Source organism: Anoplolepis gracilipes, chromosome 14 (genome assembly GCF_047496725.1).
Source record: "Anoplolepis gracilipes chromosome 14, ASM4749672v1, whole genome shotgun sequence".
Taxonomy (NCBI): Eukaryota; Metazoa; Arthropoda; class Insecta; order Hymenoptera; family Formicidae; genus Anoplolepis; species Anoplolepis gracilipes.
Window position 1 is genome coordinate 1856456 of NC_132983.1, and position 10612 is coordinate 1867067.

The 10612-nt window shown below is 35.6% G+C and overlaps 2 protein-coding genes across 2 annotated transcripts; one reads left to right on the forward strand and one right to left on the reverse strand.

The window, feature by feature from the left end:
• Window positions 1-4: 4 nt before the first annotated feature.
• Window positions 5-3956, reverse strand: Arl5 (ADP-ribosylation factor-like 5). The gene is made up of 3 exons (XM_072906356.1): window positions 3560-3956; window positions 2284-2728; window positions 5-2204 (listed from the first exon to the last, which is right to left on the reverse strand). Exons 1-3 carry the CDS (start codon window positions 3603-3605, stop codon window positions 2156-2158), a joined length of 540 nt encoding a protein of 179 aa, XP_072762457.1. The 5' UTR covers window positions 3606-3956; the 3' UTR covers window positions 5-2155.
• Window positions 3957-5477: 1521 nt separating this feature from the next.
• On the forward strand, window positions 5478-9773 carry Pgd (phosphogluconate dehydrogenase). Its single transcript, XM_072906315.1, has 5 exons — window positions 5478-5683; window positions 6143-6366; window positions 6454-6698; window positions 6783-7408; window positions 7773-9773. The coding sequence occupies exons 1-5, from the start codon at window positions 5673-5675 to the stop codon at window positions 8113-8115; spliced, it is 1449 nt and encodes a 482-aa protein (XP_072762416.1). The 5' UTR covers window positions 5478-5672; the 3' UTR covers window positions 8116-9773.
• The last annotated feature ends 839 nt before the right edge of the window (window positions 9774-10612 follow it).

Consider the following 10612-nt stretch of genomic DNA (forward strand, 5'->3'; position numbering starts at 1 on the left):
TGTGTTTCTTATTGATAGAAACTGATTTATTTGACATCGCACATTTTAGCCTTTTTGTTATTACTTAATAAAGTTGTACAGGGGACACTCCCTGGGACTTAAATATATCATACAATATTATAATAGATAAAGACCAATAGATCGCGAAGATGGATTGTGATTTTTCATTTTTATTAATCGTTATTATTTTCGACAGGCCGGGCCGTGTATGAAATTCGCAAAACCAACACGAATTACATATCTCTTTTTACGCGCGTACTTGCTCCGCCAACAATCGATTAGAGATTGAAACAACCTATATCTTGTACTTTACATTTCAGAAAATTTTTTTTTACACAATTACATAAAGAAGACGGACACGTCCGAGGATAAATTCGACATAATAGCCCCGCCTACAGAATAAACGGGGAAACAATATTCACACGAGATACAATTCTTATGTCATCAACATCTAAGAACCCGTTTCTCTCTCTCTCTCTCTCTCTCAATATGAGAAAGCTGACGTTATTTAACTTTTATGTAACTTTAAGCGTTAAGATCTCACTCTGGCATTAGACGGCATTTTTATATTTCTCGCGCGGTGATGTTAATAACAATTCTCTATAATAATCTTGACGTATACCGTCAACGTAGACCGTCATCAAATCGGTAATTTCTCAGCATTGATATAATTCCTTTTTTTTATCATTTAAGCTACACAATATTAATATTATATCTATTGGAGTATTTCACGCGCTACATAAAAGATAGAGATATTACGATTTAAATAAAAACAAAAGCGAGACAGCTGTCAGTTGGGGGGACAAGGAAATTTCGTACAATTTCGCAAACGTCCCTCTCGTCATCCTAGCATATAGTAATCGCAGGTGAATGGAATGGAAAGATGAACTTCCTTAAATGTTTAAGGACTCCTCTGGACTAATGAAATTAAATTAGAATAACTGTAATAACTATTTACAATAATTACAATAACTGTAACAGTAACGTATATTAATTAGAAATTAATTAAAATGCTTTTAAAATAGCTCTTCTTGATTGATCTAGAAAAAATAAATTGAAAGCAAACGATCAGTGAGAAAGCGAAGTTTTTTTTTTTTTTTTTTTTTTTTTTTTATTCAAAGCTTTCATTCACCTATCGCGATACTATCTGTGCGTTACACTTTGGAGAATATTATCAGTCTTCCTTCACGCATTATCAGCTTTATCTAACTATTCCTTTTTTTATTTTTCATGTGTATATCTTCCGTAATCTGTCCAGCAAACAACTGTCTCAGAATTGAATCCACATATCACAGAGCAGTTCGTTCTGTCACGAAAGGTTTCTTATCGATCGGCTGACCTTGCCGTGAATCTGCTCGGGCCCTTACGTACTCTCCCGTCCGACGTTCTCTTCTTTTTTTTTTACATAGCTCGCTCTCTTAACGAGAAGTATAAAAAACTATGTACACAGGTGCACTTCCGTTGCGCTCTTATGTCAACTGAATACAAATAACGTTAGTTATCTTCATCTGTTTTCCATTACAGGTGGACGGGATAAAAAAGCTTCGCATTCCTCCGTTATATAATAATTTGCATAAGCAATAACGGTATAACTTTTTTTAATGGAAGCTATTGAACTATGGATTTGGGACTCGATACATTTGATAAACGTTTAATTGTGACAAATCAATGCCAAGTGTTTGCATACTTTGTTACGTGTTTCGCGAGTAAAAAATGATGATTTTTATTTATACTTAATACTTTGTCTTGTACTTTTCATTTAGTTTTTGTTGCATATTGACTGTAGATGAGAGAAAACGCGATACTAGTCATATTTTATATAATAATTAATATCGAACTTTCTCTCTGACGCATAAATAGCCATTTGTATTCCGTTTACATTTTACTCACGCGATATAATAGCTAAAGAGCAGATTCACCCGTCCACCATGCGTTTAAATTCTCGCGATCGGATGTACTTTGAGAGTCATACCGGGAGATTTAAATAATGACTAACGAAATGCGACAGTCCCCTGGTTACTTTCCTCTTTCGTATAACTGTCAAAGTATTTGTGTGTGTGTGTGTTGGGTGTGTGTAACTCAGATACTTAGCTTAATAATATATTTTACATTTTGGATATTTCATTAGATTTATAATCGACTCTCATAATGTACGTCATGTCTTTTTCAAGCGTCCGACAATCCATTCAAGACCCTGATACAGCCTGAAACATTTTTTTCAGATTTATTTCAGATTTTTATCTCTCTTTATCTCACAACAATTATTGCTCATAGATTACTTACCCCTCTCCTGTGAGGGCACAACAGCTCTGTATATGCCACTGATGCTTTTTGATAGACGTCAGATCCAACTGCCTCGAAATCTCGGCCGCTGTCATGCTGCCCTTCAAGTCTTGTTTGTTGGCGTAGACCAGAACATTGGCCTTGCTCAACTCCTCGTGATTTAACATCGAATACAATTCTTCCCTAATCACACCGAGTCGCTCTCGATCTGTACTGTCTATGACCATAATGATAAACTCGGTGTTTGTGTAATAAGTGGACCAGGCGGCCCTCAGGCTTTGCTGGCCACCTAGATCCCACATGATAAAATGAATGTTTTTCCACACCACTTCCTCCACATTAGATCCGATGGTCGGAGATGTGTGAACAACTTCGTTCATCAGAAACTGGTACAATATAGTTGTCTTCCCAGCATTGTCCAGACCGACCATAACTATCTTATGCTCTGAAAGAATGACATTTTTCATCAATTATTACAAAGAGCATAAATATTTTGTAAAGATGTATTATGACTGGTTGTAAAAGAATTTGTTTGCTGAGAATTGTAGATTAAAGAGAATGACTTGCAACTTCATGTTGATAAGACTAAAATTATAATAATTATGTGAAGTAGTCATACAAATTTCACAACATTAAATTCTTTTCTTATTACCAGTATAGTATAGTACATAAAAGTATAACAAAAAGTAAAGATATAGAAATTCAAGAAGATTTGAAAAACAAAGAGTTTGAAAACACAAGTTGGAATATTTATCGAAGAATTCAGTCTCTTATCAAAAGAATAAATTTTGATAAGAGATAATGCAAAATTCTGAATCTAGAAAGGGGAAAATTTGGCAGAGGTAAACCAAATCAGAGTGTCAAATTCACATATTTATATTCAAGAGCCAAATTTTAGAACAAAGAAACCATGACTTGACATATAGCATATGTTAACAGATTAGAAAGTAGGCCAGTGTGCATTTACACAGAATTTCTAGAATGTAAATTATCATCCAATTTTACATCACAATCCTGGCAAAATAAATGATGTTATGAATTAATACTTGAAGAAATACTGGAGTAAATATTAAGAAGCGCAGTAAACATCCCCATCGAGTTTAACGTCAGAACATCCACCTGGTTAATTAAATGTTCGACTGAGAAGATGACGGATGACGGATGACGTCGTCGACGATCCTATCGCACGTGTCATCATAAACATATACATATCACGCGCGAGAGGAACGAAAGAAGAGAGAAAGGAAGACCTGGACAAACGTATGGGATACTTCACCTTCGTTGCCGAAGAAGCTCCACAGCTTGGCAAACAGCAGTCCCATGTCGATCGTCCTTCTTAGCCTTCCGAGACAACCGGGATATCTATTCGTCGCCACTCGAAGCTCGCGATTGAGGAGAATGTCTCAGGGAACAGGGCGGTTCATTGTCTCGGGGTTATGTTCGCCTCGACGACGAGGATACGTCGGACACCGACTCGCGGTGCAGCGTCATAATCGCGCGGGAACACATTCGAAAGACGCATCCGGGGGTCGCGAGCTGAATTCGCGGACGAGAAGATATCCAGAGATCTCGCGGAGAGACAAACGCGGACAACCTGTCACCTGTCACCTGTCTACGATCCCAATCAGGCGAAGCGCGACATGTTGCTTTCACGAAACTGACGCATCGCTCCGGGTACGGCGCTGCTGCTGCTGTGGCTTTCGACTACACTCGATTTCGTCATCATCCTTTTGCCTCGAAAATTCGAATTCTCGCTTCAATTCCTTTTATCTCTCGTCGATCGTGCTCTCCTGATGCCCTTGGTTTTTCGGGAGTACGTATAATTTCATATTTTGCGTTCCCTCTTTTATAAATAATCCTAAATTAATTAATTAATTATTTAATATTATATTAATGTTACTTAAATTTAATTAATAAATTAATTAATTGATATATTATTGTGATCTCGCATGAATAGTAATTTTGTTTTTACGATACTTGAAGGTAATAAATGTATTTCAATATTTAAAATTTTTAAATTTAAATGTAATTTGTTACTTGAATTGAGAAGGCACAGTAAAATTTAAATTTAAATTATAATGAAGGAAAATCCTTTTTTTTAATTAGTAAATTTTACTTAATTTTTTAATTAATTATTATTTATTATTAATTCATTGAATTTTACTTATTTTTAATTTATATAAAAATACACTAACGATTAAAATCATTTATTAATTGTACGTAATGATAATTTTTATTCTTACAACATGCGTCAATTTATTTATCATAATTTTTATATATTTATTTATTTATATTCACGTTTAAAAAATTTGTTGTGTAACTGATATGAAAACAAGTTATTGATTAATTAAATTATATATAACATATAATGATAAAAATTATTATCGTGATTGTGTAAGAATAATCTATTCATGTTTATATAGCAAAAATAGTCATTTTGACGTCAAAAAGACTTATATTTTTGCTATCTGAATATTTATATATAAATAACTAATAGATCGATTTTATCTTATTTTATGTCGAAAAATCGTCAATATTATCGGGAGAATATATTTCGACAAGAGGTAAATTATCCTGAAATCCTTTGTACATTCAAATCCAAAGCTACTTCTCGATATTAAGAGAACACGATGTGAAAGAGGTTCGCGTAATCTCTTTTAAATTCTGCTCTCCTAATATCGAGAGCTTGGCATCAGAGTTCGCGATTCACTTTAGTTTAGTTGAGAGTTCCTCCGAGTAATCGCGGGTATTTCTCATGGAAATGTATTCTCCCGATAAACTTTGACCATTTTTCGAAGGTATCTAAATATATACATATTTTCATGAGTGGTAGCCATTTTTCAGAGCTGAAGAAAATGCTTAATCATGATTTTTGTTTTCCTTTAATGGCATTTTGCTTCGTTGATTAGGTAATCGCAAGGGAAAAATATTTTGACATCGGAAGTAAGAAATGGAGAGAGTGACTTTTTTGATATAAACTACCGTTTCCTCAAGCTCGGGACAATGCTTTTCGAAAGGGATCCTCGAGAAAGAGAAAGAATAAATTTGACAAATCGGTTGAGAGCCGATAGAGTGCCACGTGGTTGCGTCATAAAATCACGATACCGCGCATTTTTTGCGCGATATTTGCAACGCTGCATCATCGTTATGACAACTTTTGCCGATGGCGGTCCCGAGTCCCGAAGGCCCTGCTGACCTGGCGCGCCTCACGATTGGCTCGTGGCTTATCAGCTGATACGCCGCGAGGAACGTCAGGCACAGTTGAGCACGTCGTCTGAACACACGTCCGCAGTCCGCACACGTTAACCGACGAGCCGAAAAACCACTTGTTGTTTTGCTAGGACCCTCGAATTTCATCGTTTATTCACGAATCACGGATCGCCGCAAATATGAGCACTCAGTGAGTATTTTCTTTATTATTTTCTTCAAGTGACGTGAAAACATATCTTACGTAAAAAGAAAAATTATTCATTCGCTCTTTGAGTACTTTTGATTTCCATTACGTTTACGAGCGTGTGATTATTCAATTCATATATGCGGCCGAATATCTAATTTGAGAATGTGAATCAATAGAGCTGTAGATTTAAAGCGAATTTTAATTCATTATTAATTGCTGTGAAATTAATCCAAGTATTATGGTATATTATTATTGTTATATGTATTGGGCATTATTATAATTATAATTATTGTGATTATTAAATATTGTAGAGAGAAATGAGTCATGAAAGATATTTTCCATTGGACTGCCTAATAATAAAACAATTATAGAAATTTTTTTTAGTTATATATGGATGTAAAAAAAATTTTTTTTACTTTTTAATCAAATTTTAATTAACATACATGTCTTTATATTTTCCAGAGTAGCGGATATTGCCCTCATTGGCTTAGCGGTGATGGGACAAAATTTAATTCTTAACATGAATGATCATGGATTTGTGGTATGTGCGTACAATCGTACCACTGACAAGGTCAAGGCTTTCCTCGAGAATGAAGCCAAGGACACAAAAGTTATCGGTGCTTTTAGCTTGGAGGAAATGGTCAATACTTTGAAGAGTCCAAGGAGAGTAATGTTGTTAGTCAAAGGTAACCTTCCTTATTATATATTAATTAAAAATCTACAACTATAATACATGCTATGATAATAATACAATTTGATGTTACATGATGTAGCTGGAGCAGCCGTTGACGCCTTTATTAAACAATTAGTACCTCTCCTTTCCCCTGGAGACATTATCATCGATGGTGGTAATTCTGAGTACCAGGATACAGAGAGACGTACCAAAGAGTTAGAGGAGAAAGGGATTCTTTTTGTCGGCAGTGGGGTTAGTGGAGGTGAGGATGGTGCCAGATACGGACCATCCTTGATGCCTGGTGGCAATCCTAAAGCATGGCCGCATATTAAATCTATCTTTCAAGTATGGTGATGCTCAGTCTTTCATTAGTATTTATAAATATCAAAAATATATACATGATTTATTAAAATATTGAAATTTTTTTAGTCGATAGCCGCGAAAGTTGACGGAGAACCGTGCTGTGACTGGGTCGGCGAAACCGGAGCGGGCCACTTCGTCAAGATGGTACACAACGGCATCGAGTACGGCGACATGCAGATCATTTGCGAGGCGTATCACATAATGCGGACGGCTCTGCAGCTCACGCAGGAGGAAATGAGCGCGACGTTTGATGAATGGAACGAGAGTGAACTGAACTCGTTTCTGATCGAGATCACGCGTGATATACTCAAATATAAGGACGAGAAGGGCTACTTGCTCGAGCGCATCAGGGACACCGCCGGTCAGAAAGGCACCGGCAAGTGGACGGCGATCGCCGCCCTGGATTACGGCGTGCCGGTTACGCTGATCGGCGAATCGGTGTTCTCCAGATGCCTGTCAGCGCTGAAGGACGAACGCGTGGAAGCGAGCGAGATACTAACGGGTCCGGCTCTAGTATACAAGGGCGACAAGAAACAGTTCCTCGAGTATTTGAGACAGGCCCTGTACGTCGCGAAAATTATCTCGTACGCGCAGGGCTTCATGCTGCTAAGAGAGGCCGCCAAAGTCCATAACTGGAACTTAAACTATGGCGGAATAGCCTTGATGTGGAGAGGTGGATGTATCATAAGAAGGTAATATCGGGACTTGAAAATTTACGCGACTTTCAATCTCTTGGTATCACGCCAATCTTTCTGAAAGTGACCTTACGTCTTCTTTGTGTACGGCAAGAAAAATATAAATATTAAGAATGTGTAGAATATTTCAAGGGCACATTTCATATCTAGTGTCACAGAGGCTCGCGAGATAACTCTCGTTTCTCCTAAAAGACGCCATTCATTATCTCGTCAAAATAATATCTTGTATTATACTTAAAGCAAAGACCAATTTCATGTAGATGTATGCCGTACAATGACAGTATATATTTTATTTTTATATAAAATTAAAATAGAAACATATATCTCCCTGGAAAAGATTACAATAATAATTTATTTACAGTGCATTCCTGGGAAACATAAAATTGGCTTACGAAAAAAATCCGAAATTGTCCAACTTATTGCTTGATGATTTCTTCGCCAAGGCTGTGCGTGAGGGTCAGCAAAGTGCCAGGCTAGTGGTCAGCGCCGCCGTGACAATGGGCATACCGACTCCCGCACTGTCGTCGGCTTTGGCCTTCTACGACGGGTTCAGAATGGCCCGATTGCCGGCGAATCTACTACAGGCGCAACGAGATTACTTTGGCGCCCATACATATGAATTACTCGGCAAGGAAGGAAAATTCGTCCATACGAACTGGACGGGACACGGCGGAAATGTATCCGCCTCCACATACGATGCGTAAACTCGGAGAATCTCCCAGTAGTATTACGGTCGATAATATGTACAAACGAGAAAAAATTGCGATACTAAGAGTGTGATAAGTATTTGTAATTTATGTGTGTTTATCATACACATGAAAGTACAATGTAAGATATGTATTTATAATAATTATAAATGTATATATTTTTTTAATTATTATAAATACCTATATTTATAACAATTATAAATGTATATATTTTTAAAAATACATTTATAATTATTATAAACGTACGAGTCACATAATAAGTTTATGCATGTGATATTTGATGCAATACAATGAATAAATGATTTAATACGCGTTGATTTACAACTAAATGGTACAAAAAAAAACATGAACAAGGGTACATCTAATATATTTCTCTTTTCTTCGCGATCTCTCTCTTCTTGATAAATATATATTTTCTTACATATTATATAAAATTATTATATCGAATTAAATCACAAAAGCAAGTTAAAAAAAGAAGCCTATATTCTTATACAAATGTTGATTATGTATTAATAAAATAGATATCGATTTTGATCTATAAAGGAATAGATAAGTGATTAACACAGAATTTTTTCAACAGATCATCCTGTGTAAACTACTCTTGTATCGTCAACTGCGACGACCGTTTCCGTGCGTGCGTCGCGTTCCATTCGAGTCACACGTATATTTTAGGAAACTCCGATTTGGAGACACGGATTACGTAACGTGGATAAAGTACGTTACTCAACGACTGTGGAATAATTTAACGTAGGCGTCCGACGACGTTGTACACGTCACGCAGAGGTCGTAAACAGCGATCGCACAATTTGCAAATTTATTTTGCTTTTACCGTTCGGGCGATAATAAGATTATCGCACGCTGTATATGTTTTTGCCTCGCTTGCTGGAACGTTGACGCAAGAGCGAGAGGGGAAGGGGATGATAGAAATCGCGGAGGAAGTGGAGACATAAGACGACGAAATTACTACAGTGAAACTCCACGATGTGATTACGGATTGCGATTTCGTGGACATTACGTTACATTTCTCTTTCTCCGCAGAAAAGCGGACGCGAAGATACTGGAGCGTGACACTTTCAATTGCGTTCAGAAATGACGACTCCGGAAGTAACTTTGCGCAACCCAATTTTCTTTTTTCTTTTTTGCTTGCTCTCTGCCGTGACGTTAACGATTTTCAAATGATAGAGAGATTCAGTTGGCGTTTTTCTAATCGCATTTTTAACCATTCTAAGATATATTCGAATCTATGCGAGGCGTTTAATTTAGTCTGCGATATTATCGAGGCTAATGTGTCGACACAGCTTGAGGAATTAATTAATATGTTCTAAATAACTCTAAACTTTTCTCTATTTAATACTAGTTTTTATTTTATTTAAATAACGCCGGTTGGCCTTGAAGCTTGATCGGAGTTTTATCCTTCGTTTTATATACTTCGTTTTTCTGAAGAATATTTAATATTAGTCGGGGTTTTTTTTTTTAACATCAAGGTCAGGCTAATGTTATTTGTTATACATATACACACTATACATTAAGTTTTACACATACAATAAATTTTTATTTATATCTTGATCATATAAATGTGCAACAGTGCGCGAAGAAACTGCGCATCAAAAGTTAAAATTTATACATACTATATTAAATTTTCGAAATGCAAGAAACGAGGATCATAGATATTTTAATACTGCTATTTATTGCTATATGAATCTTTGGTAGAAGATTTTTTTATCTCAAAACCAATTATATTAATTAATATGTTTATAAATTAATAGTTATATACTTGTAAATTTATTATATTAATTTAAGTCATAATATATATATATATATATATATATATATATATATATATAAAATTAATGTTTATAATTTATTATACATTTATAAATTAATAATATTAATTTGATTCGTTGTGTGAAATTATATTAATTATATTTCATTATTTATAAATTATTTAATTATTTTAATTAATTTATGAATGTATTAATTAACATAATTATGTTGGTTTTAAAAAATGAAAAAATCTGCCAAAGTTTTATATATCATTACTTCATCTTATTCTGTTTACAAGATTCCGTGCATTTCATCAATTTTAATTATTAGCGATTGACACGCTATTAAATTTTTTTTTTCTAGATATCGCGACAGCGAGATAACATCACGGATATGAGATAAAGAAACCTCGGTGGGAATCGCCTGATCACGTTAAATGTCAAACGTGAACCTGTTACACATATATATCTTTCGTCGGCTTTTTTCATTCTTTTCATGGTTTCTTTCACGATTTCTCTCTTTCTCTCTCTCATTTTCTCCTTCCTATATCGAGTTTATCTCGCTTTGATTCTAGAGAGTGTAACATGCGTGGTGTAATTAAAAATAATTAAAAAAAAAAAGCGCACTTATTTTTCGCGCGCGCGGAAAAACAAGGTACATACACCGGGAGAGGGGGGAAAAGAGCGAGAGAGAGAGAGAGAGAGGGGGGGAGGGAAGGGGAATTCGCGCG

Coding starts and splice junctions, on each gene's coding strand:
- Pgd (XM_072906315.1), top strand. Junction 6,367..6,453: donor AGTAATGTTGTTAGTCAAAG/GTAACCTTCCTT, acceptor TACATGATGTAG/CTGGAGCAGCCGTTGACGCC. Junction 6,699..6,782: donor ATATTAAATCTATCTTTCAA/GTATGGTGATGC, acceptor AAATTTTTTTAG/TCGATAGCCGCGAAAGTTGA.
- Arl5 (XM_072906356.1), bottom strand. CDS start 3,605: ATGGGACTGCTGTTTGCCAAGCTGTGGAGCTTCTTCGGCAACGAAG. Junction 2,729..3,559: donor GAGCTTCTTCGGCAACGAAG/GTGAAGTATCCC, acceptor TCATTCTTTCAG/AGCATAAGATAGTTATGGTC. Junction 2,205..2,283: donor TGTGCCCTCACAGGAGAGGG/GTAAGTAATCTA, acceptor AAAATGTTTCAG/GCTGTATCAGGGTCTTGAAT.